The sequence below is a fragment of the Amaranthus tricolor genome, chromosome 13 (assembly GCF_026212465.1).
Source record: "Amaranthus tricolor cultivar Red isolate AtriRed21 chromosome 13, ASM2621246v1, whole genome shotgun sequence".
NCBI lineage: Eukaryota > Viridiplantae > Streptophyta > Magnoliopsida > Caryophyllales > Amaranthaceae > Amaranthus > Amaranthus tricolor.
In genome coordinates, this window is record NC_080059.1 from 1,434,144 (window position 1) to 1,451,473 (window position 17,330).

General features: G+C 32.9%; 1 protein-coding gene across 1 annotated transcript; it reads right to left on the bottom strand.

Annotated features, from left to right (window-relative positions):
- Positions 1 to 1,265: 1,265 nt before the first annotated feature.
- On the bottom strand, positions 1,266 to 7,954 carry LOC130798491 (MLO-like protein 1). Its single transcript, XM_057661505.1, has 14 exons — positions 7,530 to 7,954; positions 7,357 to 7,414; positions 6,636 to 6,853; positions 5,533 to 5,649; positions 5,390 to 5,450; positions 4,573 to 4,667; positions 4,104 to 4,178; positions 3,907 to 3,995; positions 3,761 to 3,810; positions 3,262 to 3,302; positions 2,791 to 3,000; positions 2,602 to 2,669; positions 2,223 to 2,283; positions 1,266 to 2,006 (listed from the first exon to the last, which is right to left on the bottom strand). The coding sequence occupies exons 1-14, from the start codon at positions 7,662 to 7,664 to the stop codon at positions 1,743 to 1,745; spliced, it is 1,542 nt and encodes a 513-aa protein (XP_057517488.1). The 5' UTR covers positions 7,665 to 7,954; the 3' UTR covers positions 1,266 to 1,742.
- Positions 7,955 to 17,330: the final 9,376 nt, after the last annotated feature.

Below are 17,330 nucleotides of genomic sequence, written 5' to 3' on the forward strand. Positions count from 1 at the left end.
CATCGCAAAGATCTTCATCAATAAATCATTTTTAATTGCAAAATCAATATCATCTATCTGTTCCTGTAAATTTACACCATATGATAAAAAAAAACTCTCATGTATTCTAGTTATATGATGCAAACTCAAAGCGAGATAATAGTAGAAAAAATTGTACAAAATCTCTCCAATGGAAGTTTTATTTTGAACTTGAATAAAAAAAAATTAAAAAAAATTAAACGACAGTGAAAATTAGAGTTTGAAAGAATAATAGAAATGGAGAGAGAAATAGAGGATTGAGATTATTTTACATGATTATAATTTTGTTATTCATATTCCTACATATATATTTAAGTAGAGGTGAAAATAATATTTTCTAGAAGTATTTAAAATTAAATTTCTATCACAAAAATATACAGAGTAATTTTTATCTACAATTATTAAATCAACCAAGATTCTCAATACCAATAGACCAATACACATAGTTGGCACTTCACTTCACTCTCCTTTGATCTTTGATTAATCACTATTGTTCTTTTCTTAGTATTTTCGGTGGTTTCTTTTTTTCATCCTATTTACTCTTTTACGGTTTTCAATGTAAATTTTAATTTTTAATATCTCTAAATACACATAGTAAAAAATTATAAAAAGTACATAATAAAAGAGTATACATTAAGACGAATTTAACAAGATCTCACATGGATATATTTTATCTTCTAAATGTGTCAAAAACGTTAATTAAATTTTTCTCTCCTTAAGGTGAAATATTCCAAATGAAAAGATTATTTAGAGAACAGAGGGAGTAGTATCAATTGGTATTTGCCTTAAAGACATTATCAACTCAAAAAGAAAAAGAGATGTTCCGTAAATATTTTTTAATGGTTTTTTACTTTGGCTTTATGGTAAGTTATAAAGTCGATAAATACATTTGGTAAATAATTTTTGGTTTTTTGGTTTATTTTTTCTTTGTTATATAAATAATAATAATTAATATTTAAATTTATTAAATATCGTCCTAAATAATTAGCTTATTAGTTACCTTAAAGCAATTAAAAACAACCAACATTTTCAATTGATTAAATAAGCCTACTAATAAATCAACAATTATTTGTTAAACACCTCAGAATCGATGGATCGCACATGGTACTTTATTACTTGGGGTTATTTTTTGTACAACACCATAGATTGATCTTATTTAGTTGGCTCAACAATAGTAAATTACATTTGTATAATTGTATCATAATTTTTTTCCTGAAAACAAATTTAAGAAATGACTCAACATAAAAAGTATAAATACTCAAAATTATTGGATGGATGAGAAAATTATAGTACAATGGTATTCAAATGCAGGTACCAAGCACATTATTTACCCAAAAATTTGTAAAATGTCAAAAAACAAACATAATTTGGCAAACTTATTCTATACATTGAAGTAAAATTACATTTTATTGCACAAACCCACATTTGGGACAAATACAGTCCTCTAAAAGAGCAAATGCACCTTTATAAGACATATAAATTGCAGCTGCAGGCTGCGGTAGATCCCTCATCCCTCATCCGAGATGATCAAGGCGTAAAAAATTATGGTAATGTTATCGAGATTATTTCTGCATTACTTCCTATAGCCAATATTATAACTAGTGAAAACAACCGCCTCATTTCCGAAAGCCATATAAATTAACCAAACTACATCTCGAAAAGAGGGTAATGCAGGAGGCTATACACTTCTCGATAGCTGCACGAAAAACTAACCAGTGATTTACTCAAGTGTTACTTGGCTGAATCTCGTTCCCCTCATTTTCCTTCTGAACAAGGTTTGCCATCTGAATTCTCGTAGTAGCACCCTCAGACGATGTCCCGACAATAGCAGAGCCATTAACTGAAGAAGAACCCTCGGTGGATCTCCCAACGGCTTTACTGCTAAATGCTCCTCTTAAAGCTTTCTTCTTCTTTACCTTCTCGCGCCACCCTAGGATGCCCGCTTGTACATGTTCATCAAATATCGCCTTTTTAAAATTACTTCCCATCTTCATATCGTTTTCAAGAAAAGAACCAAATCAAGCCTTTGCATGAAAATAATAGTGACATCATCATATCATACTCAATATAACCCGCCCATAGAACCTATGTTCAGGGTATGTGGTTATGCACAATGTTGGAAGACGGCAGACCATACCTTTATCAAAAGAGATAAAAGAGATTGCAGCACATACATACAAAATTGTAGGGATGATATACGGTACCTGAGTAACAATGGCGTACAGAGGTAAAGTGCTGTAACTACAAAGAACTTGGATGATAGCACTGCAAAAACGAAAGAATCGAAAATTCACAAAAGGGAACACAAGCTGAGACAAGGTCAAAATTTAAATGGGTCGGGTCAGGCGAAAACGGGCCGGGCGGTTCAAATACGACCCACTTGACCCGTTTTTTTAAAGTTCATAAAATAGTTTTTTTATTATACTTTATGGCCCGTTAATGACCCTACCCATTATTAACCTAACTCGCAAATGACCCATTAAAATGTGACCCGACCTTTGACCCGTTAGGTCGACCCGCCCCGTGGAACACCTCTAGTTCTAAAGCAAGAATGAGCAGAGAATTCATAATATTAGATTTTACCCTATGATGAGTCTAGGTATAATATAGCGCACTTCTCCCATTATACAAGAATCAAAACCATATTGCACCTGCAATTTTCGTAAGGAAGGTGAAGTGAGTAAAATTTCACGTCGAATTATGAACATGAAATGATGCAGTAGTAAGACACAGAATGGAAACCAATTAAGATTTCAAAGCAAATTTGCTTACCCATATCCAAAAGAAATAAGCAATCTCAAATGCGTTTTGGAAAAGAATGAAATGGATCAAGAAGAGAGTGATTTGAGGCCGATTAAACCAGAAATGCTCATCAGACGGTTTAACCACAAGGTCACCTTCTATGGCTATATGTTTTTCAGCAACTTCATGAGCAAGCTTTGTTATGACATGCTCCAGTTTCGTTCCCACGGCAAGGAGAAGCTGAGAACAATACAGAACCAGAGATTAACGAACAATATCTCGACAATATATTACAACATTTCATCACCCAATGCTCTTAAACGGCTTTCAAGAGTCAGATGTATGCAAATGCAACCTTACCCTTGTAAAAACAAACAGGTTATTTTCGATTGACTTCGCATAAATAGTAAGTGCACGTGATATGTAAAATCAAAAAATCTGGTGCATGAGATGTAACTTGCCGATAGGACATTTAATTGCATATAGGAAGAAGATACTCACAACGAAAGGAATAAATGCTATCCAGAAGTATGTATGCCATCCTATAAAAAATACATACAAATGATGATAAGTAGGAGGAATAAATGTTCTTTTCACCCCCAAAAAGAAAATAAATGGCACAAAAGATAAGTTGAAATAAGCGTAGATAAGTTTAGATATGACCCAAGAATTTTAGATAAGGAAAATAAGGCGAAACAAATGAAGTCCAAGTGCAATATTAAAATGTGTTCCTCTGTCCCTTTGAGTTTGAAACTGAAAGTCACAATTAAGGGGACATGTCATTTTTAGTAGCAAACTCAAAAGGACAAAAGAAGTATAAAGTTGCTCAGAAACTAATGGTGAGTGGGTTGTTGTCATCTAAACATGCATTTGCCATAAGTTGATTGTCCGCGTTTAGCTATCCACGTTTTTCATTCTACTTTATACTAATCGTAGTCTCCAAGAAAATTGTCGATTTAAAGGTTAAACACTACATAAGCCAACTCAAGTAAATACATACCATCAATATTCAGCAACAAGAAGATGATCACAAATACCCAAAGATACCAGCTGCATCACACAAATTAGAATATCAATCAATAAATCTAAAAAACTATTCAAAAATCCCATTTTTTAGCTTGAATCAACACTATATATGCTACTTGCCTTATACCAACAACCACCTTAAAATCATCTTCCAGCGCACGAATCATGTACTTGTGAAAATTAAACTTGCGATTTCCTTTGCAATGTGTCTGAAATTAAATCACGGCAATCTTAAATTAAACATATGACAGGTATACATAGACCACAACATACGTCAGCAGGCCGAAAACAGAATAAATGTTTGACAAATTGCTTACCGTGATAAAACCCAGGCGTATTGTAAGGTAATCTGCTTTAGTCACTGCTCCATAAAATTGTTTGATGAAGGAATGCTGAAAAACAAACAGCACACTCGTAAATGAATAAAACAAGGGATCTCTCAGCAACTGAAATCCACTTCGACAAATGTGTGCTAATGGCAGAGAAGTCAAGAGTTTCAAAACAAAAAGGCTAAACGTCAAACGAATATTACATAACCGCTTATGATCTTATTGGACTGATTAATCTTTGCCAATCCTCTTTAGTAAGTTGTCGTTATGATTAGCTTGAACCACTGTCACATGATTCACTAATCACCTTGCAAATCGCAAATCAAAATAAGCAAATTATGGTTGATTTTGGGCTATTTTAGGGTCATTTTGAGCGAATCACGAATTCAAAAATTAACAGTGTATTATTTACATTGACTTGAATGCCCATCATTCAAGCAAAAAGAAAATCACTCACCATCCAACGCAAGATAGAAGATTTTTCACCAACACCCACAAAGTGATCACGAATAAAGGCATGGTCATGAACATGGGTGACGGCGGGCTTTAAAGCTGCACAAAAAGAAACAAAAAGGGTCACAATTCCGATCAATGATTGATATGATACACACTCTTCCAGACACCAAACATTTTTATGCAAAAAACAGTACTTAACAACTAATCTCACCACTAGGGGTGTTCAATGGGTCGGGCCCCCATTTTGAGCCTTATCCGGCCCATATTTTGAAGGGCTATGTAAGGACCAGGCCGAAAATGGGCTCTACAATATTTAAAATAAAATGGGCTATAAAGGGCTCAATAAGTGTCGGAAACGGACTTTTATAAATAGTATAATTAATGGATAATTTAAATAATACAAATGACAATATCAATGGGATTATTAATATTTTTGAATTTAATAATTATCAATGATAATTTAATTGTTATAAATTGATAAATGGGTATTAAAATAATTTTTGGTAATAAAAATGAGCGGGATTGGGCCAGGCCGAGCTTTCAAAGCACAGCCCATTTATAGCCTATATTAAATTTAAAGGGCCTTTATCCAATCTGAACCATATTTAAAACCCAGCCCTTTGAACACCCCTATTCACCACCCAATCCTAGTATAGCCCATGCCCCTTCACAACTCAATTTCCATAGAAAACAAGTAAACAAGATCCTTTTTAAAATGAAAAATTACCAAACAAGGGTGGCTAGCCCTCATGGAAGTACATAATACAAAGGGAAATCAAGGAAATAGGATAGGGTATTTTTGTTCTGCTACTTCTTACCCTGATCGGTATCGTAGTTTTCTTTAGCAATAGCATCTTCCCAGTGCTTCCATTGGTGTATCTATCCCAAAAAGATTAGAATTTGAAAAGTGCAAACCAACTTAATTACTCGACGGAAGCATAAAATAAGGCTGGATACATACTCTTGCTCCACCAAAAACAACAGTCAAGACAGAGAAACTACAATGAACAACTGCTAGAACAAAGATGAAGATATGCAGATGATGAAGCCCTTCGATTGATAAAAAGGGGACTTTATTCTGCAAAAATTATGACAAATGATTAGTGTACTACACGAGCAAACACGTTCACTAAATTTTGCACAAATTTGGTAGTGCTCATATTGTCAATCACAATTGTTTTCTTTACATATAACAACAAGATACTTTTTCCGAAACATTGTAACTTGTAAGTTGTAACTTGTTTACTTGTAACCCAACCACACCCACTTTTTCCCGATAACATCCCCGCCTTCGTAGTCTTTGTTTGCTTAAGTCATGTTAATTATATTTGAGAGTTGAAACAAATTAAAATGTGCATTAGACGGTGTACTTAAGGGAATAGGGATATAAACATGCTCAACCACTCGTTGAACTGCAAAGGAACTAAAAACTCCTTGTTTACCAACAAGCTTAACAGAGCACAAATATCGCACAACATAGAGTAAAAACAAGGTCGCATTGTATCGCATCAGCCTCGTTGCAAAGGTTTTCAAAATAAACGAACTGATATTTCCCGCGTTGTAAGGGTGTAAAAAAACCGCGTTTTCGGCCGTATCAAGTGAAATATCATGTTTTCGACCGATATTTAACCGCATCACTCCTGTTACCGCAATTGTAATTGTTACTTCATTTTTACACTATGTTGCACAATATCAAAACCCTTCGGTTTAAAAATCCTGATCGCTTTACAGGTACTTCTTACAACTTTATAATACAAAAATTTAGAAAACACAATAATGATAAAATTCCTCAAAAGAGAACATGTTTCTTGTTTTCTTGACAAGTATAAAATTGAATAAATTCCAAAAGAAGAACAATAAACAAATGTACCACCAACATTATAAAATCTAATTAGTAAGCATACATAAACTTCAATCATATAATAGTACAAACAATTTAATAAACATGGAATGTCGTGTTAGCCAAAGAAAATGGCATAGATTGTGGGCTTTATGGCAAACAATGTAAAGTTGATAATCCATATCTAAACAACAATAAACTTCCATTGAAGAGTTAAACAATACCTTCTTGGCACAATAAGCAGCTTGAGACCCCGCGGCCTCAGAAAGAAGCCGCCTGAACCCACCAATATGTTCAGTCGTCGATAAACCAGTAGATTCTTCTTTATCCTTAAGGCTACATGGAAGCATATGCCTAACAAATTTCTCAGGAATACACATTTTGGATATTGCCCCTTGCAATACTGTTAGCAGTAAGGATATAAATCCCAATAACATCAATTCTGTCCAACACCATTTAACACAACCCCATCAAAACCCATAAATTAGTTGTAAGAATTAATCATAAAGATCCAAATTTTCACTTATTTATTCTCAAAATTACAAAGTAAACATTAAGTAGTACAAAAATTAACATTGAAAACAATTTAAACAATCAAATAAACTGGAAAATGAAATAAAATGCAAAATATTGATAAAAAGACAAACATAATTAAAACTTCTATCACCCAATTTCACAAACAATAAGTGAGAACAAGAAAGCAAAATTCAATACAAACCCATTAACAACAACCATTTCAAAACATTAGTCCCAAAAGATTATGTCGACTACATAAATCAATTGATTGATCAGTTCCAATGATCGTCCATCTAAATTTTTCTTCTTTTAATTCATTTTCATAAAACATATGCCATCTAACAAAATATTTTCCTAAGTCAATTCATGAACCCCACCAACTATTTACAAAAAAGTTAATAACTATAAGAAAAAAGGATAAATAATTACCTTCTTTAACTTTTTGTAATGCCTCAAAAAGTGGTTTTTGATCTTTCCTCTTCAAATACTGAAATTTCAACCAACAAAACAAAGTAAAATGTAATTTGTGCATAATCAAAAACCTAAACTGAAAAAAAAAAATTTGTTAAATTTTATCTTAAAATTTGAAAATAAGAAGAAACCTTGCCACCATAGTGAAGACAACGTTCAACAAAAAGAGAAATGGCTATGATGATAAAACAAACAACAGCAACAACCCATGTTGGAGTGAACTCTAAACTTAATTCTTCTCCACCATTTTCTTCCCCATTTGCCATTTTGAGATATTGATTGATTTTACAGGAAATTACTCAAAATTTCTGTTCTTGTTCTTCTGTTTTTGGGTATTTAGCCCTTTTTACAGAAAATCGCCACAGATTTGTTTCTTCTTTTGGTAGTGGAATTAATTTAGTGAAGTCATAAAAAGATTATCAAACACGGAATTTACACAAGTGAGAATTTTCAGCAAAAGAAAACCAAACACCGACTAGATAACTTCATTTGATTGACAAATTAATTAATTTAAGTTAATGTGTTAGAAAAAATGGGACAAAAACTGTTGCAGGAAACTGACAGAAATGTGAAGAGTTTTCTCTTATTGCATTGTCAATTTGTCATGACATGACCTTGATCTTTTTTTAATGCAAGTTTACTTGGAAGTTTATTTTTCATTTAATAAATCTCAATCCTTAAATATCCTCACCTTTTTTATTTTATCGTCAACCTTAATGAAATTACGAATTTGCCTCTGAATTTTTAAAAAATTATAATTTTGCCACTGGACTTAAAATTACCTATATATACCACAATATCACTAAAAATTTTCTTATCACACTAAAAAAACAAACTTATAAAAGCAAATTTTTGGAGCAAAAACTAAGAAGTTCAATCTGCAAACAATTAATCGAGATAATTTTTTATCGAATCTTATTATTTTAAATTTTATAAAAAAAAAAATCGAAGTGAGTCGCACAGATCTGGGCGACCAGACCCCGGTTCAGTCGCACGTTTCCTAGATCTGTGCGACTGAATTTTTTTTTCCGTTTTTTTTATGAATAATTACTATTTTTAATTATATTATTATTGTTATTATTATTATTATTACTGTTATTATTATTATTATTATTATTAATATTGTTATTATTGTTGTGATTGTTATTATTTTTATTATTAAATTTTTATTTTTGTTTTGATTATTAATTTATTATTTTAAATAGGCTTGTTATAATTGTTATTATTATTATTATTATTAACTTTTTTTATATTCTTTTGAATATTATTTTTATTATTATTGTTGGTGATGTTGTTGTTGTTGTTATTGTTAATGTTATTAAAATTTCCTTTAATTTTATTTTTAATTATTGTTTTTGTTATTAGTGTTATGATTATTATTATTATTATTGTTTGTGTCATTATTGTTATGATTATTATTAATGTTATTTTTTTTGTTAATATTGTTATTATTATTATGATTATTGTGAATTTAGAAAATTAATTACAATAATATTATTAATAATCGTAATAATAAATATGTTGTAACATTATATTTGTTGGTAATGATTAGTTAAATTTTGTTGTTGCTAATTAATTATTGTTTTTTTTTCATGTGGTTAATTTAACGTAACGTTTGTTTATGTTCATTTATTATTAATATTTACTTAAATTATCAAAAATTGTAGTAAATGGCTGGTAATCAAGGAAAAGGAAAGAGTTTTTTTAAACACTTGTTGAGAGGTAATAGTTTTAGACCTACCTTACTCAGAGGGGACCCGCATAAGAGGGGGGTAACGAGTTCTGCTAGGAGAGCTAGGCAGGAAGAGGCTGCCAGACACAGTATTGCCCAAAGGTCGAGTGCGCTGAACCTAGTGCGAACCCCTCTTGATGACCAGGCTAGCAGCATCCAGAGTAGTTGGGGGGTTTCTAGTGATGATGATAATGATGCTGATGATGTTGAATACGAAGCTCCTGATTTTTGCCCAGTGGACTGGACTATTGTCCGGGGGCGCGACGGGAGATTCGCACGTGGCGGCCCTAGTTCTTCAGCCGCATCTGAGTGCGCAGGACGTAGTTTCGTCGATAATGAGCCACCACGGGAGAGCAGGCGCTCACAGTCCGCTGGCACGGACTGGTTAGTCACATCACGACTGATCCCTAGCTATGGCGGGCACATAGCTAAACTTATTTTCGACGGCACCGAGCGTACACCTCCGGTTCTGGAATTTCATAGTAGGAAGAGGCCGTTGGAGGCCATCATCGGACTGAGGGATATGTCCGATGCGCTGTACGATGTTCTATCTGCTACTTCCCTCGGCCGACTACCGTACATTATGCACCAGCACATCGACTGTGCTTTGATATCGGCGTTCGTGGAGAGGAGGCAGCCGGATACGAACACCTCCCACATGCCATGGGGGAAATGACGATTATGTTGCACGACGTGCAACGCATATTGGGCATTGCTATTGAAGGTTCTCTGCCGGCTGAGTCTTCTAAGGCGGAGTGGCAGGTCGGTATCACCAATCTGTTCGGGGAGCCTATGTCTGAGCTTCGGCGTAGAGGTGTATTCACCAGCGGCTGCGTGAACTTTGTTGAACTGATGCAGCTGTGTTATAGATCCCAGGCCATGGATACCCAGACGACAACCTACTACATGGTTGTCGGCTCTACCTTGCTGGCGGATAAGACCAGAACCGGCATGCGACCTCACCCGATACTTGCCGTGAACTTCGATCAGGATGAGATCACCTGGGGTGCGGGGACCTTAGCCTACTTGTATTGGCAACTCGGAATGGCATCTAGGGCTGGTTGCAAGACCATTGCGGGTTGCCTCACATTGCTCCAAACATGGATCTATGAGTACTTTCCCGCTTTTCGCCCTCATCCTCGCCGAGGAGACATGCCAAACAAGACTAGGGCGAAGATGTGGTCAACGAAGAAACCATGTCGTGAGGTAGACAGGTTGAGGGACTGTCGTAGCGTACTTGACTCCATGACGAAAACTCAGGTATTGTACATCACATCACACTTTGTTATGCATGTGTTTTTTATTTTACCTTATTTTTATTTGTGAACTTGGCTGTATGCAGGTGGAATGGACTCCGTACATTTCTGCTCCTAGGGCGTTGCTGAATGAGCACCCACGCACCCCCTTCATCGGGGGTATCACTTGCTTTGATATCGTCGAGGTGTATTTGCCAGAGCGGACAGTGCGACAGGTCGGCTTCGTGCAGGCTATTCCCCCCCCGGCCCCCCCTCCTATAAGACCAACGAAGGCTGTGCGATCGGCACACGATACCTATTCCGTGTGTAACACCCCGTAATTTATTGGGTTTAAAAATAAATAAAATATAATAAAATAAAGTATAACAAAATAAAATAAATAAGTAATATTGAATTATATTATTTTACATGGTTAATTATAAGAAACGAAGTAAGTTTAATTTAACGGTAACACGTTTTATCGCATACGTTGTTATCGCGTAATATTTCTTTTCTGTTTTAACAAAAAAAATAGAGAATTATATAATTAATTAATTGATTGAAAAAAAAATAAAAGGCTAGGGGAGGTGAAGGGTGGCCGGTTGTGTGGAGGAATAGGAGGAGTCTTGTTTACTCCTTTCATAAGTGTGTATTATGGCACATTGAGTTCATTCCTTAATTGCATATTAATCCTTGTGAACACCATTTGAATTATTCACCCTTCTAAGTTCCCAAGTGAACAAAGAAAATCTAGAAAAAAATTCTCTCCTTTGTGCTCTTTTGGTTCGGCATTTCCAAAGAAAAAAAAATTGTTCTCTTGTTTTTCCATTCAATCTTTTGATCAAAGGGGTAAGTTTAATTGAATTGCTAGTTATAGATTTTATATACAAGGTTTTCTAAGATGAATTATATTTTATGTATGATGATATTGATATCCTATGACTTTGAGGAGGATTGAGTATATTTTTATGTAATTTTCTTTAACAATACTATAATAAACCTTAATTTTGTTAAAAGGATTAAGTTATGTTTCTTGAATTATATTCTTTAACAAAGTTTAAATTTGTTATAAGAATTGAGTTTATGTTGATATTTAAATAAATTTCTTTTATGGTTTAAATTTCTCTAACTAAATTTCAATTTAAATTTAGATGGTATGGATCAAGTAATGTAGTCATCCGAGAATTTGTAAACCCTTTAGTAAAATTTGATTTTTTTTTGCTTGAGGGATTGTGTTTATATATATGTGTCTTGATTTAAAAGGGTGATTTGGTTTTGTAATTCTCTATAAAATTTGATTTGTTAAGAGAATTAAGTATTTAATTTAGTTATCATAATTTATGAAATTTCAAGTCTCTTGAAGGATTTTGTGAATGTGACATTGCTAGAAATATTTTGGTCATGAGATTTAAAAGAAAAAGGATTGATAATGTATATATAAAATAATAATAATAATGAATTTAAAATATATATATATATATATATATATATATATATATATATATATATATATATATATATATATATATGTATTTGGGCAGCAGCTGTTCAGCCTCGTTAAAGGTTCCGACCCGGAAACGTTAGTCGTTTTTCCGTTGTTTTATGCACCGTTGCGTTAAAAACTCGTTAAACGCTTAAAATAATTAAAAATAGTAAATAGATGTTAGAAATCATGAAATTTGGTACCCAAGGTAATTGACGCGTTCCGAACGCAATGGCGAAGTCGGATTTTTCATGTGAATTTTCTAATCTGTCCGAAATGACCCTTAAAGTTTCTGGTCAGAATTTGAAATTTGGAACCATTAGGAATTGGATGTAAACAATTAAAAATTATCAAGTCTTAGTGATATTTTAGAGTATGGAGTGGATTAAATGTGTAAACACGTCCTAATACGTTATCGTTTTGTGTGTGTGTTATTTAGGACCTCGATTCATAAGAGGGCGAAATTTCGGTCGTGCTTGAACATTGTTGTTTGCAGCACTTAAAGGTACACGCTTAGACCATACTGTTTATGTGGTTGTGCAAGTAGTGTTGTTTCATTTCTAATCGAGGCATTGTAATCACATAAGGATTAGACACTTCAAATAATTTGAAAGAAATTAATTGGAAATTGAGAATTTATGTGTTTGTCACCCAAATGGGGTTGATGTTTGGTTATATTATGTTTACCCAAAGGGGTTAACGTATTAGTTTAGATTATTACAATTATTGTTTCCATGGCAGTTTTGAATCATTACGGTCACCATGGGGGTATGCATACTTTAGCCTTTGACGACCCGAACAGGACGTATGCATACTTTAGCCTTTGACGACCCGAACAAGACGGGCAACGTCTTAGGTCGGTGGTTGCCTTGGGATTAGCTCTCCCAAGTGTATTCCTCGAAAAAGATTTGGATTTATACTTGAACGACCCGAACAGGACGAGCAACGTTACGAGTTGGAATTATCTAATAATGAATGGTTTATACTTGAACGACTCGAACAGGACGGGCAACGTTACAAGTTGGGATTAATTAATAATAAATGTATTAGAGCCTATGCATGCTAGGATGAACATTTTGCTTGTATTCAACCTGATTGATATTTGTATAAAGTCTTTGACGTGTATTGGTTTGTTTCTTTGGAATCTACTGTGTGTTGTCATACGACGACTAGTAGGTTGATTGCAGGTGGGGTATGGAGTGAGGTCTCGACTTAGAACCCGTAATCATCAAGACTATGCTATTATCTTTTTGTATAAGATTAAGAGTAGAAAGAAACTCTGTACTTAAGTAACAGGAGATAGTGTAGTTTTCTTTTCGCTTCCGCTTATTTCAATTAGTTTGTTTAGAGGCCTTTAGGCTCTCGAGTTGTACGTAAGAGATTCCGCTGACTTATTATCTTTCACGCTGGTACTGCTTTCTGTTTTATCTATATTTCTTTATCGACGGAACGTTGATGGTCCTAGAGAATAGTTTTCTCTGGAGTCCAAAGAGTGAACCGGAATTTGTATTTTCATATGGATTTCCGGGTCACTTATACCGGACCGTTACACCGTGACATTTGCTTCTTCGGATGTGTACTTGGAGGCGTGGAGTAGGTTCCCCTATAGTGCCCGCATTGGTGAGCAGACACTTCGTCGGGCATTTGTTCCACCAGATGCTGAACCTAGTTAAGTTGACCGGTTCAGAGTGTGCTCGCACCCGTTCTTAGTCCCTGGCGAAGGACCGACTGCCGGTCCTGGTCCATCCCAGAGCAGAGCTGAATACGTAAGTGTTTTAAATTTATTTGTTTTCTGTTATGTCTTTGTGTTATTTGGATGTTGTTTTATATTTTGTTAACACCGTTTTTCCTTTTATTTTTTTCAGTTTCTCAATGAATGGCCCAGTCGATTCGCTCCATTGGCGAGACTACCTCCTGTCGCAGAAATGAACCCTCGAGAACGACATGCGTTGGATGTATACCTTAATGATTGTAAAGATTTATTTGCCGAATGGCAAGCATTTAAGGGGCACGGCTCTTCATAGTCTGTATTAAAACTAATTTACATTAATGCGTTTATTGATTTACTTCAACGCTTTTTACTTAAATTTAATTCATGTTTACATCAATGCTTTTATTAATTTGAATCGTTACTATACACAAAGAATTTAATGTACATCTTCTATGGTAATCACTATACACAATGTATAACAATGGACTATCTACAAATTGAATCTCGTGTATAATTTCTATAATACAACGGAATAATGATTTATACAGCACGTAAAACTATGGACTATCTAATAAAAAAACTAATATTAATAATAATAATAATAATAATAATAATAATAATAATAATAATAATAATAATAATAATAATAGCAATAATAATAATAGTAATAATAATAATAATAATAATAATAATAACAGTAGTAGTAATAATAATAATAATAATAATAATAATAATAATAATAATAATAATAATAATAATAATAATAGTAATAATAATAGTAATAATAATAATAATAATAATAATAATAATAATAATAATAATAATAATAATAATAATAAAATACAAATAAAAAAATTAATAATAATAACAACAAATAAAAAAATAATAATGTATATATATATATATATATATATATATATATATATATATATATATATATATATATATATATATATATATATATATATATATATATATATATAATCGCACAAAATTGGGCGACTAGACCATGGTTCAGTCGCACAAAACTGGGCAACTGGACCATGGTTCAGTTGCACAAAACTGTGCAACTGGATCATGGTTCAGTCGTCCATTTTTGTGCGACTGAACCATGGTCCAGTTGCCCAATTTTGTGCGATTGAACCATGGTTCAGTCCATCAGTTTTGTGCGACTTTTGTTTTTTTATAAAAAATTACACCGATTCAAATCGAAAAATTTACGTACCGGATTCGATTCATAGTCGCTTTTGTTAGCCATAGTTAATCGATTACAAGTAACAACTTGTTTAAAACCGATGAACGTTTTTAGAGAGTTTTTAGAGAGATAGTACCGTGATTGAATTCGTACATCATACAAAAACACGTCTAAAAATTCAATATATATAGAGTTGCGATAAAAATCTTCGGGATTAAACTGTTAATAGTGTTATTAAGTGTGATTTACATTTGTTAATTAAGTTTTAAGTCCAATGGCAATTTTGTAATTTTTTAAACTTCAGGGGCAAATTCATAATTTTGAGGGAGTGGCGATAAAATGAAAATAGGTGGCGGTGTTTAATAACTCCCTTAACAAATTCTTTTAAAAAAAGTTAAATTAGTTAAATATTATCTTTCACAATTCCTCATCTATCATTTTTCTCTATTATTTTTCTCAATTTTTATAATTAACAACAATGCTCCAAATAATGTCATATTTTCCTAGTTAAAGAATAAAAACCAGTAAAATTAAATTCAATTCAATCAAATTAAGTTCATTTTAGTTAATACAAGTCCACTTTAATAAATTTAGTTTTAAATTCGATAAAAACAAGTTAAAGTTATACTCCTAATTAGGTGAACCAACAAACTACTTTGTATTATTGATTTCATTTGAATTTAATTCAACTTTAACAAGTATTAAGAACATTAATAACTTTGGTTAAATTTAATTCAACGCTAATAAGCATATACCTAATTTTTTCCAATATTATTTATTTATTTATTTCAAATCACCGCAAATAAATTCATTTTAGATTAATATGTGATAACTTCAATTGATTTCATTTTTTGATCCAAGAAAACATTTCCTATACACAAATATATTAAAATCATTGTTTTTTCTTAATCATTATATCAATAAATAAAGTAATAATTTATTACTTGTTTTTCTTAGGGTACATATAAACATTTTTTGTCCAATAATTAGTAAATCAAACATTTATCAATTAATTTTTGAAATAATTACCCTGAATAATACGAACTTTCACTGATTTCCCAATAATAAATACGAACTTTCAATTAACCATGAATAATACGAAGTTTAACATGTGTTTTCCCCTGGTATACTAATTTACCTGTAACCGGCTAAATGTGCTGAGCTCTTTTTTTATTTTTTATTTTTGGATAAAATTAAGGAAAAGAAATTGAAAAACACAGTACCATCTTCCTCACGCATTAGCTGCTTCTCCCTCTTCACAAACATTCACTGATTTCACTGTTTCTCTCTCGTTCTCACGCATCAGCTGCTGGAATTCTTCTCATTCATGATTAGTTTATTCTTCTCAATTGCATTATTTATCCCTAAATTTTGTTAAAATTCCAAAAATTAGGGTTTGTATCCATTTAGTCGAAAATGGATGAAATTTGTGTCCATTTACTTGAAAATGGATGGAGTTTTGTTTTTCATTTTCTCAATCCATACATGATTATTGTTTGATGTTAATTAAAAACGTTTGTTCACTCGAAAATGGATGTAATTTAGTGTTTTTTGCTTGTTTTAGGCTAATTTGAATGATTCAATTACTTTGAAGTTTTGGTATGGTGGGGTATTAAAAAAAGGAGTTGTGGGGTTTGAGTATGTGTATGGGATATGTAAAACCATCTCCATAGACCTAGATAAGATGTCATTTTTTGAGTTAGAAGGAATTGTAAAGAAGGATCTTGGGGTAAAACATGAGTTTTGTCTTTGTATCATCTACCTAATGCTGTTAGCTTTTTGGAATGGTTAAAGAGAGTTACCGATGATATTTGTGTTGGGAAAATGTCTAAAATAGATGTTGAAAATAGAGCATTATTTGTGTATGTAGTTAATGATAAGGATAATGAGATGTTGATTCTAGAAATATCAAAAAGTGGTACTAAAGATAATGAAGTTTGGTCCAATGTTGGGAATAGGAAAAAGTTGACCCCTAAGAGAGCATCTAAGGCAAAAGAATCCCTTAGTGAAAGTTGCATACCACTTGAATATGATTTTTCTGAAGACGAGCCAGATTTTGGTAATAGTGTTAGTGATGAAGATGCATCTGAGGAGGATGATTCACAAGATCTTGATTATGAGCTATCGTATGAGGAGGAAGATGAAGATGAAATTTCGGAGGAGCTTGTGCAAAGTCAAGATTTTTCATTGTCATTCGAAGAACTAGAGCAAGTGGGTGATTCTGTTTTGAAATTGGGTGAGTGTAGTAACACACAGGGTTTCTCTGAGTATGAAAATCGTGATGATGAAGCTGATGATTCAACTACTGGAGTTCATGATCGGACCGATTTTAGGAAGTTCAAATGGATTGTTGGGAAGCTTTTAGCACCCCACTTGAATTTGGAGGCGGTAAGGAAATATGCAATTCATCAAGGAAGAAATGTAAAATTTTATTTGAGTGACAAGTCTAAATTGAATAAGCTTGGTGTTAGGTGTATTGATGGTTGTCACTTTAAGCTCTACGCTAGTTGGGATAAAACACGAGCTTCCTTTATTGTGAAGAAAGTTAATGGTGATCACACTTGTCAAAACATGGA

Bases quoted from the DNA above. Each gene is read 5' to 3' on its own strand.
- LOC130798491 (XM_057661505.1), bottom strand. From the start codon at position 7,664: ATGGCAAATGGGGAAGAAAATGGTGGAGAAGAATTAAGTTTAGAGTTC. The intron at 4,179-4,572 runs GTGAGTGATTTT...TTTGTTTTTCAG, and splicing joins CTTCTATCTTGCGTTGGATG to CATTCCTTCATCAAACAATT. The intron at 2,284-2,601 runs GTAAAATCTAAT...TCGTTTTTGCAG, and splicing joins ATACCTAGACTCATCATAGG to TGCTATCATCCAAGTTCTTT.